Below are 24,167 nucleotides of genomic sequence, written 5' to 3' on the forward strand. Positions count from 1 at the left end.
GCTCACTGGCACAAGATGGCGCAGCCAGAGCTCAGACTGAAGCAGACAGCGACTACGACGACGCACCCGAAGCCACAGCTCGCCAAAGTCGACCGCGCGCTCAAGGGAGATTACACTCCGTCGAGAGACGGCGTCGATGCCAACTTGCTCGTCCTTTTCCATGGTCTTGGTGCGTGCATTCCGATGCCAAGGGTCGTCTCGCGAGGTTCAGCTGATCCGCGGTCGGACCGCTCGCAGGTGACACAGCGAAACCGTTCGCACATCTGGGCCAGTCTCTCAACCTCCCGCAGACCGCCGTGCTCTCTCTCCAGGCGCCAGAACGGATCCCTTTGCTCGAGGAGGAGGCGTACCAGTGGTGGGAAAGCTTCGACCCGCTTGGCGAGCGTGAGTTCCGAGCCTTTCCTCCTCGAGGGCTCTCGCAAGTCGCGGGATTCCTGCACTCTCGCTGAGATCTTTCCTCCCCGTTCGCGACGCAGTGATACCGAACCCAAATCCCTCCAAGACCTTGACCCTCCTACTCGCCCTCCTCGACCACCTGACCGCCCCTTTACCCTCTTCCTCTGCATCCTCCTCCTCCTCCCCTCAGACCGGCTGCGGCTGGCACCCCTCCCAAATCCACTTCTTCGGCTTCGCACAAGGTGGCTCATGCGCCGCCGAGCTCGCCCTACTCTACTCCCGCTCCTCAGATCCTTCCTCGCACCTCGCTTCGCTCGTCGCTGTCTCAGCACCTCTGCTCAGCCACCCTACTCTCGCCTCCGACAAGCGGTCGAAGACCAAGGTGTGCTTGGTGTACCGGCGAGGAGGGGCGGAAGAGCGGAGTGTGGGCGTTGCGAGCTGGAAGAAGGGCTTTGAGCATGTCAAAGAGGTCAGGCTGGAAGGCGGGAGAGGGAGGGACGGGACGATGCCGCGGGGGATGGACGAGTGGCGGGAGATCATGCGGTGCGTCTCCTGACCTCTGCTTGCGTGGGCTTCAATGGCTGACTTCTGCCGCATCGTCGCAGATTTTGGTCCGAAGTCCTGATTCGCAAGTCGGCACTCGAGCTGAGCGGAGAGGTGTACGAGATTGCTGGGGGTCAGGCGGCAGCCGAACAGGCGGGGGTTAAGCCATCTACGCCGAAATAAAGACAACTCGGAATTCTTGTCCACGACTTCCGCGTCTGGCGTGGCGAGCGACCTGAGAATGGCTGTAAACGAATGCTATGCAAGACTGCTAGATACATCGTGGACGAGACGGCTGCTCCCCCTATCTCACTATCGCTCTCACCGCCCAAGCCTCTCCCTCAGCCACGGCAAGACCTGCCTCGCGCCAGCGTTCTCGTACACCTCGCGCTTCGGGAAGCGGAAGACGTTGCCTTGGAGGTGGATGACGAGCGAGTGAGGGAGGAGGCCGAGAGTTGGCGGGAGCTGTGAGCACCGCGGGAGAGCGAGAATGCGATGGTCAGCGTCGTCTGCTCGACCGTCACATTCGCCTGCAGATTCTGACGCACCTGCTTGACCTCGTTCATGCTCAGGTCAAACTCCTCGCACCTCCACCCATTCTTGCCCTCGCGCTCAACCCGCTCCGCAACTTCGCACAACTCGCCCAAATCGTCAATCTTGTTCTCGCCGAGATCGAGCGTCTTGAGTCCCCTTGCGCCTGACGAAGAGGGGAGGAGAAGTGCGGAGATGCCGGTGAGCGAGGTGAGGCGGTTCTGGCGGAGCGAGAGGGTGGAGAGCGAAGGTGCGAGAGAGGCGATGGTCGACAAGAGGGGTTGAGACTCGCCACTATCGACGTAAGGTGAAGAGATGGTCGAGGGGAGGTAGTTGCTTGCGAGATCGAGCGTGTCGAGGGCGGGGAAGAAGGCGGTCGATTGTCCGAGCGAGGTCGAGAGGAGTTCGAGCGCGGCGATTCGGCTGCAGGATAGGTTGAGAACGCGGAGCGACCGGTTCCAGCCCCATGTCTCAAGCGAGCGGAGAGGAAGGGAGGTCAAAAGGTTGCGGCAGAGGTCGAGGTGAGTTGCCGAAGTGAGCGCTGGCGGCGGCGATCCGGATGTAGGCGTAGGGAGGCAAGAGAGCGAGCGAGACGCAAGATTGACAGTCGTCTTCCCCTGCGCGGATGCGTAGACGGAGGCGACGAGAGCGACGGCTTCGTCATGCGCGTCTGCCTCGACCTCCAATGCGGCTGATGGAAGCGCCGGCGGGGACGCTTGGCGAGCAGATGTTCGAGCAGGTGAAGGTGACCGCGGCGAGTAAGGCGGTGGCAATCCCTCAGGCGTCTCTCCCTCCGACTCTGCCTTGTCTGCCTCGACTGATCCGTCAAGCTTGACCTCCCCCATCTTTCGGACCATCACCTCCGCCTCCTGGTTTTCCCTCGCTCTTCGCATCTCTTCCTCCTTCGCCTGCCTAGCCGCCTCGACCTTATCCCTCGCTCGGCGCTCAACCTCCTCCCTCTCACGGATCAACCGCTCTTCCTTCTCCTTCGCCGCAAGCGCAGCAGCCTTGCGTCGGCCAGCTGGGGTGGACAGTCCAGCCGCAGCTTCAACTTCCCAGTCTTCGAGCGTGACGGGGCGGCGGCGCGAGGGGGTGGATGGCGTCCCAGGCGCAGGAGCGGCGGCTGTCGGTAAGGGTGCGGCAGGCGAAGGCGTCGGAGGTGGAGAGGGTGAGGAAGGCCGTGCGCGAGGCGTTGGTGTCGGCTTCTTGGTGTCATGTGTAGGTGGCTTGTCCGGCTCCACCCTTTCGCGGTCCCTCGCCATGCTCGTCTCTGTAGGCGGGAACTTCGCCCTCCGCCTCCCCTGCTCAAGCCTCAACATGCACTCGCGCACGAACACCTGCACTTCGCGTCCTTCCTCCTCTGCCTCAGGCAAGTCCGTAGGAACGCCAATCCTTCTCCCGCTGTTCTTGCGCTCCTCGTTCTTGATCAGGTTATCGACGACTTTCGCGAGACCGACGTAGTTGATTGGGCGACGGAGTCGGCGGGTGAAGATATCTTCGATCGTCTCAAGCGAGTCGATCGGGCAGAGCGAGAGGTCGAAGGATTCGAGCGAGGGGAAGAGACGAGAGGCAGAGTCGTCGGGAAAGAGGGAGGTCGAGAAGAGCTCGTCGCTCAATTCGTTGCGGGACAAATCGAGGTTCTTGAGGTCGGACAACGAGCCGAAGACGGAGGGCGGCAGGGCTGAGTCGGTCAATCCGCAGGACGCGAGTTCGAGATTGACGAGGCGAGGCGGGAGTTCGAAGCCGTCTCCGAGGAAGGTCGAGTGGCTGAGTGGGTTGCCGGAGAGCGAAAGCGAGGTGAGGCGCGGGAACGGAGCGCATGAGGGTTTCGGGAAGTTGTCAGGTAGAGATGGGAGGGCGAACGGCGTGGCCTTCTTCTCCACCGCCTCGGGCGTCGCGCTCGGACTCGCTTCGGGCGGCTTCAGAGCATTATCAAGGGCATCTCGCCAATCGACGGGCCAGAGAGTCGTGATTTTGTTCGAGGCAAGCGAGAGGTCGCGCAGGTTCCGAAGGTTGAGAAGAGAGAGCGGGAAGGCCGAGAGGCCGTTCGCAGCGAGTGAGAGGGAGGTCAGGTTTTCGAGGTAGCCGATCGAGGAGGGAAGGCTGGACAGTAAGTTGCCGTGTAGCTGGGGATGCGAGAATCAGCATCGAGGTTGTGGCACGGAGACAGCATTACACGCACATCCAAGAACTCCAGCTCCTCGAAGCCGCCAATCTCCTCGCTCAACCGGTCAATCTCGTTGTTCGAAAGGTTGAGCGACCGCAACTCTTCCTGCTCGAACCACCTCGCCGGGCCTCGCCCCTCGTCCTCGGCGCGAGTGATGGTGAAGTCGACAGCTGGTGCGCGGCGGAAGTGTGAGGGTTGTCGGTTTGAGGGGTGAAAGATGGAAGAGCGCGGGAGGAGGGCAGAGTAGACTGAAGGAGGAACGGCGGAAAGGGAGCGTGAGGCGAGAGTCAAGCGGCCTGCGGAGATATGCCGGGGGTTCGTCAGAACGCGGGCGTCAGTTCCGTAGAGCTGCGGGACATACCTGTCCGCTTCGCGTCCTCTATCAGTTTGCCCTCACCCTTGACAGCCCATTCGAGCGAGAGGTCCGCCCGTTCCATCGAACCCTCGTCCTTCGCTCGCTCCTCATAGCTACCAGCCTGAGACATCCTGTTGCTACCCCTCGCCGGCGTGACAGGCGCGTCAGAGTCTGCTGAAGGCGAGGAAGCGGCGATGTTGGAAGACGAAGAAGTCGGCTGACGCTTCGCGCGCAGAGCTGCGAGGGCGGCTTTGACTGCACGAGTGGGCGTGTCAGCATCCAGGTAACTCGACGCAGGCGCATTCGACGTACTCTGTGGACTGGCTGTCGTTCCCGGCGCCTTCGTCCGCGCGATCGCAGCAGGTGTCCCGGCCCGCGCTGGCGAGCGCACCGGCGTGTTCGACGGCGAGTCCACCGATACATTGCGCGTCCTGCGAGGCGTTGTGGGTGCGCTCATGCCCAACTAAGCTGTGTCGAGCGGAAACCGAGAGCGTGTTGAGGGAAAGAGAGCGGAACGGGAGTTGCTCTTCCCCTGCACTTCAGAGCGCGGTCTGGCTCTTCGAAGGAGTCGAGAAAGAGCTTTACAGCCCCGTCCAGCTCGAAGTGCCTGCCCTCGCGCGGGTCGACACCTTCACCTCCTCCGTCATCCCCGCTTCGACCTCTCCATTTCGCTTGCTGTTCGCTAGAATCGCTCGTGCTGGCTTGCTCGACTTACAGCGGGCTTGACAGGACTGCTTGACCGCTGCCATGCAGTACCCGGGCTATCCCTATCCCGCTCCACCCGGCTTCGCCTATCCGTATCCCACACCGTCCACCTCACAGGCCCAGCATCACCAGCCAGCCACTGCGAGTTCCATAGGCGCACCTGCTGGAGACGCGGGACCGGCGAGCGGATCGAGGAAGCGGGCGAGGACCAGCGTCGGCGGAGCCAGTGCGAAGGGCAAAGGTGTGCGGGCGAAGCGTGCAGAATCGGACGACGACGATGGCGAGAGTGTTGCGACGGGTGCGGGCGACGATGCCGAGGCGAAGCGAAAGAAGCGGCAGCCGTTGTCGTGCGGTGAATGCCAGAGGAGGAAGATCAAGTGCGACAGGCAGATGCCCTGCTCCGCTTGTGTGAGGCGGAAACGGACCCACTATTGCAGCTTTGACGACGAGGACGCCAACTCGCCTTACGCGCTCAACTCGGACGTCCGTGCCATCGGTCGACGACTCGCCCACCTCGAGCAACTCTTCCACCAGGCGAACCCTCACCTCGCTTCTTCGTCCCATACCGCCTTTGTCGGCTCGCCTGCGTCGGCTTCAAACAGCTCTGTCCACGCCTCGCCCTCCGTTTCCACCCGTCCCTCCTTCTCCTCACACCTTCCCGGACCTTCAGCCTCTCTCCCTCCTCCTGCCTCAAGCAATGCGCCGATCTCCCGAGCGAACGGCAATGGCAAACAACGCGATGACCGTCAAGCGACGCCGTCAGACACGGAGGACGCCGTCGCAGACCTGGAGGAGCAAACCTTCGGAGCCCGCGTCCCCGTCCTTCGTGCGCTTACGGCTGCAGCGCAATCGAACGTCAAGCGGTACAACTACGTCAAGGTTCCCGACATGGAGTTGACGACCTGCTTGACGTCGATCCTCGCCGAGCCGCTTTCGTTCGACCAGGACGGACGACCTCGAAGCGCCGTTCGTCTCGGACTGGACCTTGCCGTTCCGACCTCCGAACTGCCAGCAGTCCGCCACGACGCCCTCGCGCAGATCTTCGCCGTCTTGCCGGACGAGACGATCGCGCGCTTCCTCATCGAGAAGTACTTCGCCGAGATGGAGTGGGATTTCCGGGTCCTCGACCCCGTCGCCTTTCCCGTCGAGCACTCGCGATACGTCGAGATGCTCTCGTCAGGCCGGCAGGACCTCATCGACCCACTTTGGATCGCCGTCTTCTGCATGGTCCTCGCACTCTCGCTCGAGGGCTTCTGGTCGCGGCCGAACGGGATGAAGGATCTCGGGTTGTTTCGAGGGTTGCAGGAGGCAGACTTGCGCGACTTGCCGAGCGTGTGGCACGATGCGGCGCTGAGGGCACTTCAGCTGGGCGAGTGGGGAGGGACGCCTAGGATTCGCACGCTGCAGTGCTGCATCCTGCTCGGACAGTGTGCGTCGCCCTCCCTCGCTCTTTCGCTCGTGGCTGACTCGCCTCGACCTTGCGCAGACATCCAGATCTCCTCTTCGTCAGGCCAGCAAGGCCGCTTCCTCGGTTGGGCGGCCTCCGCCTTTCGCGTCGCCCAGCGGATGGGTCTCCACCGCCTCGGGTCCGACCCGCAGAAGATGCCGCCCGACGACCCAGCTTTGCCGCCTGGATGCAACAGTCTCAAGAGGGAGATGGCGGTCAGGCTCTGGCACCACCTCGTCAACATCGATTCGTGGCTGTCGGACTCGCCTTGCTTCCGCTGCTACGTGAGTGCTCCGCTTTTTGCGTCGGCCAGACTCCAGCTGACCCTCTCGGTCCTGCAGATGCTCCATCCGTCGCAATGTCCGTCTCGCGATCCGACTCCACCGAAGGGCCGCTGCTGATCTTCATTTACTCGCAGACAACACCGCTCGCCCACTCAACCTCAACCTGAGCGATCTCTCCCGCACCGAATGGCGCACGCCTCCTCCCCATTCACCGACAGTCTACACCGACGCGTCCTTCCAGCTAATCCAGTGCAAAATCACCGAGCAGATCCGCCGCGCGCTCGACACGCTCGTCCTCTCGAACGACTCTTTCAGCTACCCCGCCGTCCTCGAGCAAGACAAGGGCTGGCGATCAGTCCTTGACGCCGTCCCCGCCGTCTTTGCCGACCCGCCGCAGATCGTCGATTCGCCTAGGACTGCTTACGAGCGGGCATGCTTGCACGAAGACGTCTTCTCCCGCATCGTCCGCCTCAACCGCCCATTGCTCGGCCGAGGGTACCTGCCAGACTCGCCTTACCATGCCTCGACGGTCAAGTGCATCGAGGCGGCGCAGAAGCTTATCGAGAACAATTATGACATGCTCGCGCTCGAGACGAGCAGGTGGTGGAGTGCGTCATGTCCTGCATCCCACTCTTGTCGATGACTGACCTCGCTCGAACGCGCAGTGTACACCGGTACCCTTGCGAGCGCTATCGTTCTGATGATGGACGTCTTCCACGCCATTGACAACGACCTGTCCGACAGCGAAATCAAGCAGGCGAGTCTAGTCGCCTTCGTTGCACCAACACGAGAAGCTGACGCCCTAGACGGCGTCCGCAGAGGCGCTACACCCTGAACAAGGCGCGCCTGATCTACGACTCGCAGGTCGCGACGCCTGCCTTGACGGTCGTCGTCGAGGAGGGCCGCAAGATCCTCGCGTGCGTGCGCTTTGCGGCACATCCCGCACTGGTGCTGATGAGTCGCTCGCAGTTCGTTGCTTGCGGAAGAGCAGAACCGCCGGACGACTCGCGCCGCACACGGCATGGCGGATGCTCCGCTACCGCCGCTCGAGACGTTCTCGCAAGTGCGCAGAAAGCTCGCTCGACTTCTGCTTGTCTTTCTACTCACTCTCCAGTCTCGCAGGTCCTCAAGCGGGTATCGCGCCAAGTTGCGGCAGAAGAGCGACCGCCTATCGCCGTCGCTACGCCCTTTCACTACGCCGCATCGCCCGCACCGTTCTCGCAGCCTACGTCCGCTCCGCCTGTCGGCCATGCCGCCCTCTCCTTCGCCCAGGCCGCCGCCTCTGCCATGGCTCGCGCACCAATGGCTTTCGACTCTGTTGACGCGGCATCGCCCATGGACGGCTTCGAGGCTGGGCCCGACTACTCGAGTTTCCTCAACACGCTCGCGTCAGAAGACTGGACCGCAACGACATTCACGAGTCCAGGCGGAGACGAGGCGGGCTTGCTGGACCAGTTGGCGGCGACTTGGTAGACGGAGGGGCGTTCTGAGCGGGTCGCAACGTCTTGTTCGCGCCTTTATCGCCATCGCTGCACGACAGTCCGCTGCCGCTCTCGTTCGTTGCCTACGCAGGAGGAACCCCGTGCAGATCCAACGGTATCGTCGGTCAAGAAGCCAACGTTCCACTTCCAACCCCTTCGACTTCTTGCACGCTTATCTTCTTTCTCCGCTGTCGCCGCTAGCGGTAATCTTTTCGCGCGCGGAGCGAGCGGTGAAGCTGATCACCTGCGCGCCTTGTCCCCGCTCACCCCCTCCCCTCTTCTCCTGCTCTGCCTCACCTCCTATCAGGCTATCGCTCGCAACTTCAGCTTCTTTCGCCGATCCTCCCTTGCCTCTCTCCTCCCTCATCTCTCTGCGCCTTGACACACCTCAGCGCGATACTATCATTGCCTGCCGCCGAGATGTCGCTCTTCAGACGCCTCATCTCTTCCACCGAGCTCCGACAGCCAGATGGCAAGCCCGCCAGCTTCCTCGTCAACCGCGATCTGCTTCCTGTGCCACCAGAGGAGCGCCAGTGGACGGCGATTAACTACTGGGCCTTCTGGTGCGTCCCTCCTCGTCCTCGACTTCCCTCTCCTCATCACTGACGACCAGCTCTTCAGGTGCGCCGACTCTGTCAACCTGTCGACGTTCATGATCGCCAGCAGCGGCATCTCGCTCGGCCTGTCTTGGTGGCAGTGCTGGCTGGCCGTCTGGGTTGGATACGGTATCGCCGCCTTCTTCCTCGTCCTCAACGCCTACGCCGGTGCCGTGAGTTCTCCACTGACGTTCTGTATAACACAGAGACGACGAAGCTGACCTCTACGGCCCAGGTCTTGCACATCATCTTCCCTGCCTACATCCGCGCTTCCTTCGGCGTCCTCGGTGGCCTGTGGCCCGCCCTCAACCGCGCCTTCATGGCATGCGTCTGGTACGGCGTACAGTCGTGGATTGGCGGAACTTGCGTCTACACCTTTTTGCTCGCCATCTTCCCCTCCCTCGCCCGCCTTCCGAACGGCATCCCCAGCTCCGGCACCGACACGGCCCACTTCCTCTGCTTCTTCCTCTTCTCCCTCGTCTCGCTTGTCCCCATCTACTTCCCGATGCACAAGATCCGCCACTTGTTCACGCTCAAAGCGATCGTGTCGCCCATCGCCGCCATCGCCCTCTTCGCAATTTGCATTCACAAGGGCTCACGGGGGCGGCTCGCTGCTCAAGCAGCCTGCAAGCATTACTGGCTCGACGCTTGGATGGGCGTTCGTGGCGCAGGTCATGTGTGAGTCGGCCGATGAACCTCTCCTCGACATTTTCTCGCTTCCCTCGGCTCTCCTGACCTTCTGCGTCCCCAGCGAACCTGAGTAACATGGCCACACTCGTTACAAACTCAGTTGACTTCGCTAGCAGGGCCTCTAAGCCCTCGAACGTCGTCGTACCGCAGCTGGTCGCAATGCCGTTCTGCTTCGCCCTCACCTCGCTCTTCGGCATCTTCATCGGCTCGTCCTCGCAAGTCATCTTTGGCGAGTTCGTCTGGTCGCCCCTCGACGTCATGGCCAAGTTCCTCACGGTCGAGGGAGGAGCGTCGCACGGGATGAGGGCGGGCGTCGCCTTCATCTCGCTCGGGTTCATCGTCGCCCAGCTCGGCACGAACATCGCAGCGAATGCGCTCTCGGCAGGCTGTGACCTCACCAGCATCTTCCCTCGCTTCATCAAGTGCGTCGGAGCCCATCTCCTCGAGGTCCGTTACTCCTCAAGCTAACTCCCCCTCCGCTCGCAGCATCCGCCGCGGAGGCTACATCGCCGCCCTCGTCGGCTTCGTCATGTGCCCCTGGAACCTACTCAGCTCGTCGACCAACTTCTCGACCTACCTCTCGGCCTACTCGGTCTTCCTCTCCAGCATCGTCGGCGTCATGATCGCGCACTACTACCTCGTCGCCCGCCGACGCGTCAAGGTGGCTGATCTGTACAGCCTCGAGCATGAGAGTATATATCGGTACATGTACGGGTTCAACTTGCGCGCCTTTGCGGCCTGTACGTTCCGCTCTTCCCCTCTTCCCGCCTCTCCATCTCGCTGACACCGTTTGTCGCCCCTGCAGACATCGCTGGTATTCTCATCAACGTCGTCGGTTTCGCAGGCGCGATTGGCCGGACCGTGCCGTACGCCGCCCAGCGCAGTGAGTCCCTCTTCTCCCCTTCACACTCGCTCTCTCGCTGACCCCTTGCCCCGGCGTGCAGTCTACGACCTCTCCTTCCTCTGCGGCTTCTCCGTCTCGGCACTCGTCTACACCCTCCTCTGCTACTTCTTCCCCGTCCCCGTCCCGACAGACGCCGAGATGCTCGAGCAACCTGCGGCGCTCGAGGGACGAGTCGAGTCGCACAAGGACGGCGAGGCTAGCGTGTATGATGAGGAGAAGAAGGAGGTGGACGGGACTGCGAGCGTGGAGTTGGTCTGAAGATAGAGGACGAGGAGGTTGTATTCCGGGTGTCTCTCGTTGTGCTGTCTTCATTCGGGCTAATGCTGTGTTGTCAATCGAGTACTTCTGCCGTCTCTGCGACTCTTTGACTCAGCGGCGAGGTTGCCAGCTGGCGAGCATTTCCTCGTCGTCGCCCCCGACAGCACAAAAGGCTTCATCTCTTCCCGCCAACTCGCTTCGCGGGCTTGACTGCAGCACTACAGAGGTAGCTACAGCATAATCCAACCGCAATACGACTTCACAGGCTGACTCTATGCGGTTCTCCCGCAGTCTCGCTCGCTCGCTCTGACCTCTTCCAGCACGGTGGTTCTCAACTCGCGCACTCTCCTTGTCCGCGCTCGAGGCCCAGCTGGACACCTGCCAGTGCCGCTGTCCAGATGCGCACACGCTCGCTCGCCCTCGTCGCTTCTCTCCCGCTCCTCATCCCGGTCAGCACCGCCTCACCATCACCCACCAACTCGCTCGACACACAAACAGCACCCACCGACCTCGCCAGCCTACCAGACAGCTCTCTACACAGCTTCTACTTCCCGCCAGCACCACCGATCAAGCCCAGGTTCGCGAGAAGGAAGAGGCAGGCTGTTTCGGACGGCTTGAGCGCGATAGGAGTAGGGGCAGCGGGCACCGATGCTGGGACAGGAGCGGAAGCGACGGCAGTGTCAGGAGAGACGACTTCGGCGGCGGCAGCAGCTGGAACGACAAGTGCGGCGGGAGAAGGGGCCGTAACTACGACGACACAGGCGCAGGCGACGACGACTCAACAGCAGCAGACGACGCAGCCGGCTGAGACGACGCAGCAGCAGCAGACGCAGACAGAGCAGACGTCTCAGGCAGGTGCGTCGGCGGGGCCGTCCTCTCTTCTGCCCCCGAGCTAGACGGCGCGAAATGCTCGTCACCGCCTGTCGCGCTATACCGGAGCCTTGCCGGGCTGACTCCGCCTCGTTCGCTCTTCTTCGCAGCCACTACGACGCCGGCAGCCTCGCCAACGACTTCTGCTGCGACGAGCGCGACTCAGGCGCCCGCAGCGTCTTCGCAGACCACTGCTCCTGCCGCCTCTCAGCCGTCGAGCGCTTCGGCTCCCACCAGCGCTCCGTCTGCGTCTTCCCAAAGTAGCGCCGCCGCGTCGTCTAGCCGTAAGTCTCTCGCGGAATTCCCGACAACCTCGCGCTCGCGGCGCACCTATTCTCGACGCACAAGGGTTGACCTTCCCAATTTTGGTTTTCCCGCTTCTCTCGCAGGCTTGACATCCGTTCTCGTCACGTACACGTCGCTCTACACCAAGTCTGACGGCTCTGTCGGTACCTCAACCGGGACGGTCCTCACTCCCTCGTCCGTCCCGATTAAGAACGACTCGTCCGGTTCGTCGAGCGGCAAGACCTGGGGCATCGTCGGCGGCGTCGTAGGAGGCGTCGTGGTCGTCGCCGCACTCGTCTTCATCGTCTACCGCATGACTCAGCGCCGCTTCTCGAGTCTCGACAACGACGACCTCGAGGAAATCAAGTGGCCCGAGTTGCAAGGCGACAACGCGACTTCGACACTTAAGCCGCTTGACACGCATCGTACGAACGGTGCGCACGGTGTGGGAGACGACGGCGAGACCGTGTATGACGGAGGCGCAGCGGGAATGAGTTATATGGCCGTCGGCGGTAACGACCCTCGTCGCGCTTCGAACGCCACGCTCCTCTCGACTTCTCACCACGGCCATGCACCCTATCCCTCCCTCTCGGACCCGTACGCCCTCCCGACCACCCACTCCCGCCAAGCATCCTACGAACAACTCGCCCTGGTCGATGGAGGCGCAGCCGCCTTCGCGCGCTCGTACGACCCGTTCGTCAATGCTGGCGCGATGCAGTACCCTCCCAGTCCACCGCAGTACCAGTCTCAATGGTCCGCCCAATCTCGCGCCGTCCCTCCCGCCGAAGCGGAAGAACACCTCGTCTCGACCGCTCCGCGCGGCGCGCCAGGCGCGGGAGGTGCGATGCGTGTCGCTTCGCCTGCGCCGTCGATGGGGAGGTCGAGGACTCCAACGGCGTTCGAGGGGTTGCCGCAGCTTGGACGGAGCGAGAGTCCGTTCCAGGTGCCGGGGTTGTCGTCGGCGGTGGATGAGGAGAAGAAGGGCCCGCTCTAGACGGCAAAAGCGCAGCGGCGAACTAGAGTCAGGCATAACAACAGACACTTAGTTTCTCATTCTTTTCTGGTCCCCTTGTCGTGTCCTTCTTCCGCAATCCTACTGGTCTTCACACTCGTTTCCCTCGCACGCCTCTCGTTCTTCGCACCGCACATCGTTCACTTCGCACGCACATCTTTGCATTTGCATCCAGCTTTACGGGTCGCCTGTTCCGTCTGAGAGAGACCAGAGATACCTGAGAAAGCGAGAGAACGTCAACATGGTGTGCAGCGCAAAGCTTGGGGTGAAGGGAAGCTCACCAGCACGCTACGGAGCGGTAGGGCGCCCATGCGGCTGTCAGCTCCTCCATCTCTTGCGGCGTCAAGTAGATGTTTCCTCTGCGAACGAGATCGTCAGCGCAGATCCGGTAGCCAACGAGTGTTGACAACGCACTTAAGCTTCTTGCCGTTCAGGCGACTCCGCAGGACTGCCGGCGTCAAGTTGTTGCTCGTCTCGGGGAAGACAAACTCGCCGCCGTCAACTTCCGCCTCCTCCTTTGCCTTCACCGGCTCGTCAAGGTCTATCACCTGCTCCTGCTCCACCTCGGCACCGCCAAGCGCTGCGAGTTTGCCCAGCCCGTGCCCCTCTCCCTCGTTGTCACCCTCAGGCAATGCCGCGCTAGCATACTCCCCCTCAGCCTTCTTCTTCCCCTTTGGCGTTACGGCAGACGTCGAGCCAAGCTTGGTTGGAGAAGGAGGAGCGAGCTTGCGCGGGTGAATCGAGGGCGCGATGGACGGGTCGTGCGAGTACCACTTGCAGAGGTTCTTCTGGATCCCGAGGTCGCCGACGGGCAAGACGTCGCCTCGTTTCGCCGAGAAAATGAGGAACATGTGTACTGTCCAGACGCCGATTCCGCGGCACTCGACGAGCGTCTTCATCAGTTGGTCGTCGTTCATGCTCCAGAGAGACTTCGCGTCGAGGCGGCCATCGACGAACCGTTCGGCGAGCTCGACGATGTATTCGACCTTGCGGCCGGAGAGACCGGCGGAGCGGAGGGTGGCGGTACGGTCGGGCAGGTCGACGACTTGGTGCGGCGTTGGGAAAGGAGTGATGCCAGGGGTACCGGGAGGAGGCGCCTTCTCCGGGAGGTGCGGGAAGAAGAGGCGACAGAACTTGTGCTGGATAGACCGTGCAGCAAGCCAGGAGACCTGCTGGCCGAGGATGGACGAGACGAGCGACCGGAAAGGATTGAAAGGATCCGTCTGTTCGCCCTCGAACGGCTTGCACTGCAAGCTCGCCATGACCTTCCCCCACCGTGCATCGACGCTCGTGAGGTGTTTGCGGGCGTCTTCGAAGTCGAACGTCGGCTTGGGGTGCAGCAAGACGGCCCCCTCCTTCTCGCCAACCTCCTCCGCCTCGTGTGCCTCCTTCTCGAGCACCTTCTGGGTATTGGGCGTCGGCGGAACGTAGGGCGTTTTGGGTTCCTTCGCCTTGCCCTTTGCGGCTGTCCTGGACCGCTTGGGCGTCGTGGGAGGCTCTGTGGCGGCCTCGGCTGATGAAGTGGGGCGAGGACGCTTCGAGGCGACGGGAGAAGCGGGAACAGCTTTGGTCGCCGTCTGTGCGGCTTTTGATGCAGAACGAGTGAGTCGGGCGGCCATCTTGTGCAGGAGCGAGTTGATGGGGAGAAGCGATCCGTCGACGAGCAGGCCTGCCTCTGTCCTTGTCGCTCGCTCGCACTAGCTGGACTACTGAGAAGCTTGGAGGACTTGGCCTGGCTGCAGACTGCTCTTAGGACGAACGCCACCCCGCCCTGCGCCGTCAGCATCCCGTTCGACAACCTTCTCCTCCTGTTACCGAACCGGCTTGGTCAGCGTGACTGATCCAGTCGACTGGCTTGCGAGCACGCATCTCTCTCCCTCTCTTGTCCTCCAACACTGCACTCGGTTCGCCAACCTCTCCAACAGCGAGACTCTGCACACTACCCTCGATCATCCGCACCCTCGAATCTTCGCTTCCTCACGCCATGAGCCTCGTCGAAGTCCACACCGTCTCCGACTGGAACAACGCACTGCGCTCTGCGACAGCAACGGGGCAGACTGTCATCGTCGACGCATACGCAACATGGTGCGGACCTTGCAAGACGATCGCACCGGTCTTTGACCAACTGGCGAAGCAGGCGGACTGGGTCAAGTGCGTTCTGTTCTTTCCGTCGTCTCCCCAGATGCATAAGCTTACATCCGTCTCATCAGGTTCGTCCGCTTCGACGTCGACAAGCTGCCGCAAATCGCGCAGAAGGTGCGAACAAGCCCTTACTCCGTCTGTCTGTCATTGCTGACATCTGCTGCCGTTTGCGCAGTACAAGGTGACGGCAATGCCGACGTTCTTTGCAATCCAGGCGGGCAAGGTCGTCGATACCGTAAGCCTCAAACTCCCCTCTCCCCTCTGACGAAGCTGACCTTTCCTTCGCCCACTTGCAGCTGAAGGGCGCAGATCCAGCCGCCTTGAACCGCCTCGTCTACACCCATGCCGGCCCGAACCCTCCCATCCCTCCCCTGAGCCCTGAAGCAGAAGCAGCGAAAGAAGAAGGAAACGCGGCGTTCAAGAAGGGCGATTTCGAAGCGGCCAAGGTTGCGTATACCAAGGCGATCGAGCTTGCAGTGCGTCCACTGTTTTGCACACGTCGGAAACAGCGAGCTGACATCCTTTGCGCACGCGTAGCCCAACTCTTTCGTCCTCCTCGGTAACCGCTCCCTCACGTCTCTCAAGCTCTCTCCACCCGACTATTCCTCCGCCCTTTCCGACGCAGACGCCGCTATCGCTCTTGCGCCGAAGTGGGCGAAGGGCTACGTCCGGAGAGGCGAGGCTTTGGAAGGATTGGGTCGGACGCAGGAAGCGGTCAAGGCGTTTGAGGATGCGGTGCGGCTAGGAACGGGAACGGTCAAGACTGGTGCGTATTCATCGTCTCCTTGACCCGGTGTCGCTTGAACTGACTTGGTCTGTCGTGTAGAGGCGAGCCAGAAGCTGGAAAAGGCGCGAGCAAAGTTGGCGTAGCCTGCGACGAATTCTCCTCTCATTCGAGCATTCCCGGGCCTGTAAAGCACTGCATTGTCCATGTCCCGCAAAACACATCCCGCAGATCCGCTCTACTCGCCACGGTAGTATCCCGGCGTGATCCACGGCATCCCAACGACCTGTGCCTTGCGCATCTTCTTCCTCACCTCAACAAACACCTCGCTGCCCTTCTTGTTGAGGCCATCGGCGGTCGAAATGTAGCCCATGGCGATGTTCTGGCCGATTGTAGGCGAAGGCAGGCCGGAGGTGATGCGGCCGATGGGCTCGGTGGATGCGTCGGCCGAAGAGTAGATCAGCGCGCCCTCTGTGAACAGCACGGTCAGTATTCTTTGCGAGCGGAAGAAGCGGGGAGAGCGAGACAGACCGCGAGCGGGAGCACCCTTTTCGACCGTCAAGCCAACACGCTTGCGGGTCGTGCCGCCCTTCTTGAGCTCGGCAAGCGTGCGCTCGCTGCCGATGAAGGCGCCCGGCGTGCGACGGTCCTTGCCTACAAGCGGGGGAGGTCAACGGGTTTCGAACGTCTTGTTCCGCGATCTGGACTCACCGACAACCCACGCCAGACCCGCCTCGCCGACACCGACCGACTCGTCCAAATCATGCCCATACAAGCAGAGACCCGCCTCAAGCCTCAAGCTGTCCCTCGCGGCCAAGCCCGCCAGCTTGACCTCCTCCTGCTCGAGCAGCATGCCAGCAAAGCCCTCCGCCTGCGCGTTTGGGACCGAGATCTCAAAGCCGTCTTCGCCGGTGTAGCCGCCGCGAGCGATGTGTACGGTAGAAGAGGACGATAGCGAAGGAATCGAGAGGTGGAGCGACTGGCCGAAGGTGAGAAGCTTCTGGACGGAGAGACCGGAAGGAAGGAGACGCTGGAGGGCGACGTGCGACTTAGGGCCTGAACAAGGTCGAGTCGTCAGCTTGAGTACGCTTACTACGGCTGAGAACTCGCTCACCTTGCAGAGCGACGAGAGCCTGCGACTCGAGGACCTGGAAGTTGACCTTCTCTCCCTTCTCGGCATTCCACTCCTCGACGTGCTTGCTGATCCAAGGGATGTCGACATCCGCACGACCCGCGTTCGTGACGAGGTAGAAGCTGCGAGGAAGCATTACCGGGAGATCGCTGTGAGTCGTCGCGGCTGACGGCGAGCACGGCAAAAGGCTTCCTCACCTGTCTTTCCCCCACCGCGTGATCATGCAGTCGTCGAGAATGCCGCCCTGCTCGTTCAAGAGGACGCTCAAGGTCGAGCCGAAGGGTCGGTGCGCATCTTTGCCGGGGATGGGGAGAGTTGCGAGAGAGGCGGGGAGGAGGTGCGAGAGGAAGGCGAGTGCGCCGGGGCCTTTGAAGCTGGATGACGTCCCAGAAGGTCAGCTCAAGCTTTCAAAGGGGGAGCTCGGCCGAGGAAAGGCAGGCTGAGCTCACGTCGACTGGACCATGTGTCCGACGTCGAACAAGCCGGACGAGTTGCGGACCTGGTGGTGCTCGGCAACTGCGAGTGTGACCGTCAGCGCTTCCTCACGTACATACATACAAGCATACCCGACGAAACGCTTCCAGCAGACGCAGATTCACGGAAACGCTCGACAGGAGGAAGGGAAGGAAGCGCACCTGGTCCACCCGGGCACTTGCTCTTGTCCGATCCTTCGTACGAAAGAGGCATGTCCCATCCCGCAAACTCGACCATCTTGCCGCCGTTCGCCCTGTGAAAGGCATTGAGCGCCGTTCGCTTGACCTGGGGAGGAGAAGACGGATCAGCTTGCCGTCTCGCCGCCTCGTGCCGGAGCCGCACACTCGCAGTCTTCTCCCCCGACCCTCCCCGGTCTCACAGACGTCCCTCAGCTTGCCCAGGACTCGAGGACGAACGGCTGGGCCCCACTCACCGTTGCAGCTGATGAGGATGCGGCACGGCGACCAAGGCCACGAGCGAGTGCGGGCGCAGCGGTACGGGCGGAGGCGGGTAGCAGCATTGTGTCGGAAAGCGGGCGAGTGAAGAGAACGAGGGAGAAAGGCTGTAGCGGGTGTCGGCAAGGAAAGGGAATAGGTCCGTCAACGAAAGGGAATCGCCGTCAGGTCGCTATTGGCAAGGCGTGCACGGTGCGAGAGGAGTCACAGGGAGCGTGTGTGTGCTCAGAATGCGCCGGCCAGCGGGAAAGAGAGCAAGAGGTAGCGGTGGAAGAGGGAGAGAAGGGTGCGAATCGAAGTAGCCGCGACTCCGCCCCTTCGTACGGCCTGCAGGCTAGTCTGATTGGCAGTTCAGCCAGCGTACAAACCGCTGGAGAGCAGAGTGTGCTGCGGCCAGAAGTGCGAAGGTGAGGAGGACAAGAATTGCAAGAGCGCCGGCGACGGCTGCTAAGTTCGACAGCAGGATACAAGAAGAGAGGGTCCGTGGTCTATTGTGCAGAGAAAGAGGCGAAAGTGTCTGTGCAGAGGTCGCCGCTCCTCATGGGTTCGCAATATAGAGTTGCTGCTTCTTGACGAGCCCGTGCTCGACCTTGGCGCGCTTCTTCTGCGGCGAGGGAGCTGCAGGAGCGGCCAACGAAGCGAGCGAATGCTGCGAGTTGCGACGCTCGATGTTGGCGACGAGGTCCTTGACGCTGTTGGACCGAGGGAGGCTGAACGTCGAGGGCGCGGCTGAGGGGGAGAGAGGCTGTGGTCGAGGACCGGCAAGACGGTTGCGACGAGGCGAGTCGGGCGGCGCATAGGTCGGGGTAGGCGGGAGGATCGAGATAGGAAGGACGGGCTTGCGAGGACTGCTCGACGGTGTTGCGCCCGTCTTGGGTGGAGGCGCAGGCGCAGGATCGGCGAAAGGGTTGGGCGCAGGCACAACATGCAGGGTCGATGTCAACGCCTCAGGCAGACGACCGAAAGCACCATCGGCCGTGTGTCCCAAAGTTGGGGTAACCTCTGTTGACGAGTCGCCGCCGCTTCCGGTCCGTACACGCTGCACGACGTCCATTCCTCGCAGTCGCTCTTCAAGGACGGAGGAAGTGGCAGTCACGTCCGACGTATTGGACGAGACGGAGCGGTCGTGCTCGCCTCGCACGAGTCGCTCGACACGACTGTCGAAGCGGCCATGTTCGTCTGGTCGGGTAACGCGAGCCGAAAGCTGCCGTAGTGGGGCGGCGGAAGGGACGGCAGATTCGGAAGATGGAGGCGGGAGGGAAGGAGTCGGGTCGACGAACGGGTCGACGAACGGGTCGTCCGGAATCGTAGCGAGAGATGGTGCAGGCGCTGGGTCGCGGATGGCTTCAAAGGCGGTAAGAGTCGGCACTTCACCGCCTTGATGCGCCTTCTGCAAGTTGAGGCGGCTCCACCACGACGAGTTGTTGCGCGAGAGGAAGCGGCTGCTGGCGTGACTCTGGTTGGACGACGTGCGGTTCAAAGCAGGCCCGCCGGCGTACTGAGATGCAAAGTTGGACCCGTAGAGTGAGGTGACGGATGCAGGGGAGAAGGGACGAACGATGCGAGACGCCTTGGTCGGGCTGATCTCGCAGCTGGTCGGTCGTGTCGAGGCGGTGCGATGGGTTGTCGACGATGAAGGTGCGTCGTAGGTACCCGTCGTGTGCGTGTGGCCGCTCTCGAGCGTCCGCGAATCGTCAGGCTCGGATCGGGCATCCTCCTCTTCCCACTCGGCGATAGGCGTCAATGCCGGATCCGCCTGTTCCTCGAGTCCAGCGCGCGCAATGCCGCCGTAATGGTGATCGAGCGAGCGCTTCTCGTCCAGCTCCTCATCCTGCGCAGGACCCGCTCGTCTCGCCGCCGCGCCGCCTGCGATGCCGATGAACCCGCCGAGCGCTCCGCCCAAATACGACCTCGACGACCTGATCGAGTCTCCAAAGCGCCCAACACCAGGCGCAATCCCGCCAAACCCATCCCAGATCGCCATCCCTCCTCGACCCTTGAGCGACGCAGACGACGCCGATCCAGTCCTGTCGTGTCCGCTCGGCTCGTCCTCGTCGAAGCGGACCCACCCTTCCTTCATGCCCGCGTCCCACGTATCGTCGTTCTCCTCGTCCTTGAGCATATCAAAGCGGCGCTTCCGCCTCGTGCCAGCGAGAGAAGTAAACTTGTCCCTCGGGCTGAGGAACCCTGCTAGAGCGCCAAGGACGCCGGCCGAGGCGGCTGCAGGAGGAGCGACTTTGCCGAGGTTGTACGCCTCGCTGCTGGCGAACCCGCCGTTCATGCGGTGCTCGGCCATCAAGCTTCCTCCTCCGCTCGCTCCTCCCGCGAACGGCCGAGCGTAGAAGTCGTCGTCGCCTGTGTAAGAGTGTCGCGAGTTGTCGCGGTAGCGGCGGACTGCGAAGGCGCCTGCTACGCCGAGAGCGAGCGCGCCGAGGATGCCACCGACGACTGCGCCCGCGACAATTCCGCCTGAGGGCTTACTGGTGCCGTCTCCCGCGGAGCTGCCACTGCTTGAGTCGCCGCCTCCGGATGAAGGGGACGCGGCCGAACCTGGCGCAGTCCATTCTGGCGCGCCGCTTGACCCGTTGCTGGACGAGCTGGACTGAGAGGAGGAAGACGAGTCGGACGAGCTGCCCGCGCCGGGAGACGCTGATTCGGGCGCGGTAGATGACGAGTCTGACGGGGAGGTATTAGGGTCGGAAGGTGCAGCCGGAGTGGAGGACGCGGCGGGAGAAGCGGCGGGCGTCGTCTGGCCGGAAGCTTTCGGGTTGGTCGGCGGGATGGTGACAAAGGAAGGGTAGTAGGCCGTGAGCCAGGTGTCGTTGGCTGGAGCGTAGACCGAGAGCGCGGTTGAAGCGGGCGAGTTGACGCCATAGCCTGTGAGCGGCACCATCGTTAAGACTGCAAGAGTCGCAGGAAACAGGCGAGCGCACCGAAAGCCATCACAACCGTCTCGCCAACCATGGCCACCGACTGTCCCCATACCTGCTGACCCGCCTTTGTCCTCGTCCAGGTCTTCTTCTGCGTGTCAAGCAGCGCCGAGTCCCTCATGACCGTCGAGCCATCCGCACTCCGTCCACCTTGAACCCAGATCTTGCCCGCTCCTACTTCAACCGCAACGTGACCTCTCCTGCCGTTAGGCGCATTCCGCATCTTGACTTGCTCCCATGACCCGCCGCCCAGCCTTGCGTTCGGGGTAAAGACCCAGACCGAGTCGAGCGGCGCGAGAGTTGACGAGCCGTCGACGACTTGCACGCCGCCGATGAGGTGAATGCTCGGCATCACATTTGACTGCGTGCTCGGTACGAGGACGGCCGTCCCGTCGTAGGTCGGCGGAGGACCGCCTGTCCCGCTCCACATCGCCCAGCGCGGTGCGGACACTCCACCCTTCGCATCCACCGTCACTTGCAGTTCCCACATCTCGCCAAACGTCGTTCCCGACCTATCGGCGCGTTGACCGCCGAATACCCATGCTCGGGTGAGAGTCCCGTTCGTCGCCGAGGCGGTAAAGGCGGATTCTCGTCGCTCGGGCTGGCTCGGCCAGAGATCGGCGGTCTCGTGCGTCCAGGAGGGTGTGAGGGAAGTCGAGGTCGAGGTGAGGGAGAGCAGCCAGGAGCTGTCGTTGCCGGTCTGGACGGCGAAGGTAGGATCGCTCGATGCGTCGCCGCCGAAGAAGAGGGCCGAAGAGGAGGAGAGTGGGACGAGAGATGCGTAGGATGCGATAGGTGCTGCGGTGGCAAAGTCTTGCCAGGGTGGAGACGAGAGGTCGGTGATTGGGTTCGAGAGGTTGAGGTAGAGGGAAGAAGAGGTCGACGGGGTGGAGGAGACTGTCTGGCCGGCGACCGTCTCTTTCCCCGAGACGACTACTAGTGTTGGATCGTCGTCTGGCGAGAGAAGGGCGGAAGATTGTGACCATCTGTGGAGAGGGAGCGAGGTCAGCGGGAGTCGGGGGGAGAGAGACCGCTTCTGCGCACCGTCCTGTGAGCCCTGTAGTCTGCGCAGTCGCTCCCGTCCATCCGAAAAGCGCTCTTCTTCGCCCTCTGCTACCCTGCGACATGCCTGTCCACTCGTCTGACGGGGCCGAGGAGCCGAGGAGAGCAACGAGCGCAATTGAGGCGGCAGTTCGTCGACGCATGCCGGCTGGTCTGGTCGACCCCGTACAGTCACGTTGTTGCAAAGGCGGTCTGACGAGCCCGGCGAGGATGCCGACGTCGAGTGGGCTTTGATGTTGAATGACAGGAGGTGATGAAGAGGAGGGGGTGAAGGGAGTGTTGTAGGGAAATGACGACCGGTTCAGAAGCTTCTTTGCTAGCCCACGCAAGCCCGTAAGAGCGCTTCAAGCCAGCCAGAGCGTGGTGAGCGAGGTTGAAGTCGCTCTCCTCCTCCTCGACCCTCTGTGACCTCGGCCACACGCTTCGATCCGGCTCACAAGGATGCACCAGCTGTGCAGACGCTGACAACGCTCGTTCCTGCGCTGCTGAGCCATTCAAGCAGCATCGCGCGTCGCATGCACCCTTGCTCGCTCTCCTCGCCGTCGTCCCGCTCCCTCGCACCTCCGTTCGACTGGCACTCTGGGACCACCCGACTCGGGCGGAGCTTGCAGGCCCCGGCTCATGCCGGCGACTAGAGCGCAGGCAAGACAGCAACCGCCAGATCCGCCATCGCGCGATTGGACGACGCCCCTTCGTCCGCAAAGCCGTCGCACAGCGGTTCAGCAGGCCAGGCGCAAGTTCGAGCGGGAGTTGCACGCACTGGGCCTGCCAAGCACTCGAACGTGGCGCAATCGCATCTCGCGGGTTGGACTCGATCGCGTGCCGGGTTCTCGTCGGATGGAAGTCCGGTCAAGTGCCGCTTCGCTTCCGATTCGCTTTCCTGCTCCCCCTCGCCTCTCTTGCTCTCTCTACATCCCTTCACTCCACTCTCCACACGATGGCCAGCCAGGTCGCGCTCCTCGCTCTCGTCGGTCTCGCTCAAGCAGCACCTCTTCTTTGCTACCGGCAGGCGCAGGGAGATTGCGGCGGCGGCGGCGGCGGCGGCGGAGGAGGCGTCGTGGTCACGGTGCCAAGTACCACTCGCATCGTCACCGAGACCGTTGAGGTCGACATCGACCTCGGGCCCGACTACTTCACGCAGTACTTCGAAGTCGACGGCGGCACGACGACTCCCGTCGCCGTGACCGTTCCACCGATGAGTACCGTCTACAGGACGCCGTAAGTTCCGCCCATCCTCCTGCACGGATCGTAGCCGGCTGACCTCCTTCTTCGGCTCCTTCGCCTTCTTGCCTTGCTTCCGTCCACAGCGCAACCTCGACGATCCACGTCCAGGCGACGCAGACGATCACGCCTGACACTTCAACGCTCTACACGCCTGAGGCGAGTCTCCCGTCTGCGAGGAGTGGAAGCATCCTTGCTGACCATCCCGTTTCGGTTCCAACGTGCAGGATGTCACGACGACGCCTCCCACCCAGACGGCCACCATTACACAAACACCGGACCTTTCCACGGTCTTCGAGACGTCGGTCGTCAATGACGAGCCGCCGACAAGCACCTTGACGGCGGTGCAGACCGTTTCGACCGGTGCGTGATCTTTCGACCTTTGCATATCCACAGGATACCGAGTGCTATACCTGACGCTTCATACTACGTTCCGCATGCAGGTTACGCCGCATGCACGACGTTCCGCCTTGTGAGGCGAGCCTCATCTTGCCCTTCACTTCCTCTCACTGATATTCGGCCTTCTGCAACAGGTTTTCCCCGCCAGCTGCTGCCCCAACACCTACACCTCCATGACTCGCCTGACCCCTGGCCGTCACCGCATGAAGCGGGACTACACCCTCTTCTATGGCGAAGCGACGTCCACGGTGACCCAGTTCGAGACCGTGACGTTGGCGCAGCCCGAGGTTGAGGTGGACGTTACGGACACCTACTACGACGAAGCGCCTACACCCACCGTAACGTGCGTAGAATCCAGCCGATCCTTCTTCACGAACTTCCGCTGATCTTTGCCTACCGACGCAGGGCTGGAGACACTGTAACCGTCACCAACGATGCGCCAACTCCTCTCGCGACGGTGACGGACACCCAAACGGAGTACGCGCCTACGCCGCTCGTCACCCTCGCTTCCACCGTCTACCACGCCGCGGCCGCTCCGCTTGCGACGGTGTATGAGAACGCGCCGACGCCTCTCACGACGTCTACCGTGCTCTCTACGAACACTCTCGCCACCCCGACAACGACGATTACCAGCACGGCTTTCGCTCAGTCGACCGCGTGTGCTCAAAAGGTCCGTCTTCTCTCGCGTCCTCGTTCTGAACCACTCCCAACCAGCTTTATCCTCCACACAGACCGTCTACACCCAAGCTCAGTGCCCCGCCAACCCCGCCGTGCGCGCCGTCGTGCAGAACGCCCAGGTGGCCGCTCTCAACCTGTACAAGCGCATGGGCGGCAAGTCAATCCTCGTGGACTGCGGAGACGCCGGTACCTTCGCGTACTGAGGTTTCTATCTGCGGATCATGTATTGGAAGTAACGCACACCTTCGCGAGACGTCGAGAGAAGGGAGCGAGACGCTGGCACGAGGCAGACTTCCGCTCGACTGGGTTTCTCACCGACAGTACAGGCGACAGGGTGCATTCCATGTAGTTAAGCGAGTACAAGCGGGAGAGGAACCAGAGAATAGGCAAGCGAGGGAGAGTAGACGAGAAGTCCAAGCGAATCAC

At 62.3% G+C, this 24,167-nt stretch overlaps 10 protein-coding genes across 10 annotated transcripts; 6 read left to right on the forward strand and 4 right to left on the reverse strand.

Moving 5' to 3' along the window:
* Positions 1 to 15: 15 nt before the first annotated feature.
* On the forward strand, positions 16 to 1,122 carry RHTO_01702 (phospholipase/carboxylesterase family protein; the record flags this gene model as incomplete). The annotated part of the gene is made up of 4 exons (XM_016415383.1): positions 16 to 169; positions 238 to 384; positions 477 to 939; positions 1,002 to 1,122. 4 exons carry the CDS (start codon positions 16 to 18, stop codon positions 1,120 to 1,122), a joined length of 885 nt encoding a protein of 294 aa, XP_016272761.1.
* A 138-nt stretch (positions 1,123 to 1,260) lies between these two features.
* On the reverse strand, positions 1,261 to 4,449 carry RHTO_01703 (leucine rich repeat domain containing protein; the record flags this gene model as incomplete). The annotated part of the gene is made up of 5 exons (XM_016415384.1): positions 1,261 to 1,404; positions 1,488 to 3,596; positions 3,653 to 3,933; positions 3,999 to 4,247; positions 4,305 to 4,449. 5 exons carry the CDS (start codon positions 4,447 to 4,449, stop codon positions 1,261 to 1,263), a joined length of 2,928 nt encoding a protein of 975 aa, XP_016272762.1.
* A 290-nt stretch (positions 4,450 to 4,739) lies between these two features.
* On the forward strand, positions 4,740 to 7,901 carry RHTO_01704 (Zn(2)-C6 fungal-type transcription factor; the record flags this gene model as incomplete). Its single annotated transcript, XM_016415385.1, has 8 exons — positions 4,740 to 6,126; positions 6,184 to 6,428; positions 6,486 to 6,504; positions 6,563 to 7,036; positions 7,094 to 7,185; positions 7,248 to 7,345; positions 7,398 to 7,491; positions 7,551 to 7,901. 8 exons carry the CDS (start codon positions 4,740 to 4,742, stop codon positions 7,899 to 7,901), a joined length of 2,760 nt encoding a protein of 919 aa, XP_016272763.1.
* Positions 7,902 to 8,329: 428 nt separating this feature from the next.
* On the forward strand, positions 8,330 to 10,357 carry RHTO_01705 (nucleobase:cation symporter-1, NCS1 family; the record flags this gene model as incomplete). The annotated part of the gene is made up of 7 exons (XM_016415386.1): positions 8,330 to 8,472; positions 8,531 to 8,678; positions 8,741 to 9,183; positions 9,312 to 9,617; positions 9,682 to 9,935; positions 10,001 to 10,078; positions 10,140 to 10,357. The coding sequence occupies 7 exons, from the start codon at positions 8,330 to 8,332 to the stop codon at positions 10,355 to 10,357; spliced, it is 1,590 nt and encodes a 529-aa protein (XP_016272764.1).
* A 398-nt stretch (positions 10,358 to 10,755) lies between these two features.
* On the forward strand, positions 10,756 to 12,506 carry RHTO_01706 (uncharacterized protein; the record flags this gene model as incomplete). Its single annotated transcript, XM_016415387.1, has 3 exons — positions 10,756 to 11,212; positions 11,338 to 11,511; positions 11,617 to 12,506. The coding sequence occupies 3 exons, from the start codon at positions 10,756 to 10,758 to the stop codon at positions 12,504 to 12,506; spliced, it is 1,521 nt and encodes a 506-aa protein (XP_016272765.1).
* A 195-nt stretch (positions 12,507 to 12,701) lies between these two features.
* On the reverse strand, positions 12,702 to 14,143 carry RHTO_01707 (DNA-3-methyladenine glycosylase II; the record flags this gene model as incomplete). The annotated part of the gene is made up of 3 exons (XM_016415388.1): positions 12,702 to 12,741; positions 12,806 to 12,883; positions 12,939 to 14,143. The coding sequence occupies 3 exons, from the start codon at positions 14,141 to 14,143 to the stop codon at positions 12,702 to 12,704; spliced, it is 1,323 nt and encodes a 440-aa protein (XP_016272766.1).
* A 365-nt stretch (positions 14,144 to 14,508) lies between these two features.
* On the forward strand, positions 14,509 to 15,536 carry RHTO_01708 (thioredoxin h; the record flags this gene model as incomplete). Its single annotated transcript, XM_016415389.1, has 6 exons — positions 14,509 to 14,675; positions 14,735 to 14,780; positions 14,842 to 14,901; positions 14,963 to 15,142; positions 15,204 to 15,432; positions 15,493 to 15,536. 6 exons carry the CDS (start codon positions 14,509 to 14,511, stop codon positions 15,534 to 15,536), a joined length of 726 nt encoding a protein of 241 aa, XP_016272767.1.
* A 92-nt stretch (positions 15,537 to 15,628) lies between these two features.
* On the reverse strand, positions 15,629 to 17,516 carry RHTO_01709 (aminomethyltransferase; the record flags this gene model as incomplete). Its single annotated transcript, XM_016415390.1, has 8 exons — positions 15,629 to 15,861; positions 15,922 to 16,044; positions 16,102 to 16,446; positions 16,505 to 16,644; positions 16,720 to 16,896; positions 16,972 to 17,038; positions 17,158 to 17,281; positions 17,430 to 17,516. The coding sequence occupies 8 exons, from the start codon at positions 17,514 to 17,516 to the stop codon at positions 15,629 to 15,631; spliced, it is 1,296 nt and encodes a 431-aa protein (XP_016272768.1).
* A 473-nt stretch (positions 17,517 to 17,989) lies between these two features.
* RHTO_01710 (Kelch-type beta propeller domain containing protein) lies at positions 17,990 to 21,586 on the reverse strand (the record flags this gene model as incomplete). Its single annotated transcript, XM_016415391.1, has 3 exons — positions 17,990 to 20,328; positions 20,385 to 21,367; positions 21,426 to 21,586. 3 exons carry the CDS (start codon positions 21,584 to 21,586, stop codon positions 17,990 to 17,992), a joined length of 3,483 nt encoding a protein of 1,160 aa, XP_016272769.1.
* Positions 21,587 to 22,380: 794 nt separating this feature from the next.
* Positions 22,381 to 23,944, forward strand: RHTO_01711 (uncharacterized protein; the record flags this gene model as incomplete). Its single annotated transcript, XM_016415392.1, has 7 exons — positions 22,381 to 22,661; positions 22,751 to 22,823; positions 22,892 to 23,027; positions 23,108 to 23,136; positions 23,198 to 23,406; positions 23,469 to 23,733; positions 23,795 to 23,944. The coding sequence occupies 7 exons, from the start codon at positions 22,381 to 22,383 to the stop codon at positions 23,942 to 23,944; spliced, it is 1,143 nt and encodes a 380-aa protein (XP_016272770.1).
* Positions 23,945 to 24,167: the final 223 nt, after the last annotated feature.

The sequence above is a fragment of the Rhodotorula toruloides genome (genome assembly GCF_000320785.1).
Source record: "Rhodotorula toruloides NP11 unplaced genomic scaffold Scaffold14, whole genome shotgun sequence".
Lineage (NCBI taxonomy): Eukaryota > Fungi > Basidiomycota > Microbotryomycetes > Sporidiobolales > Sporidiobolaceae > Rhodotorula > Rhodotorula toruloides.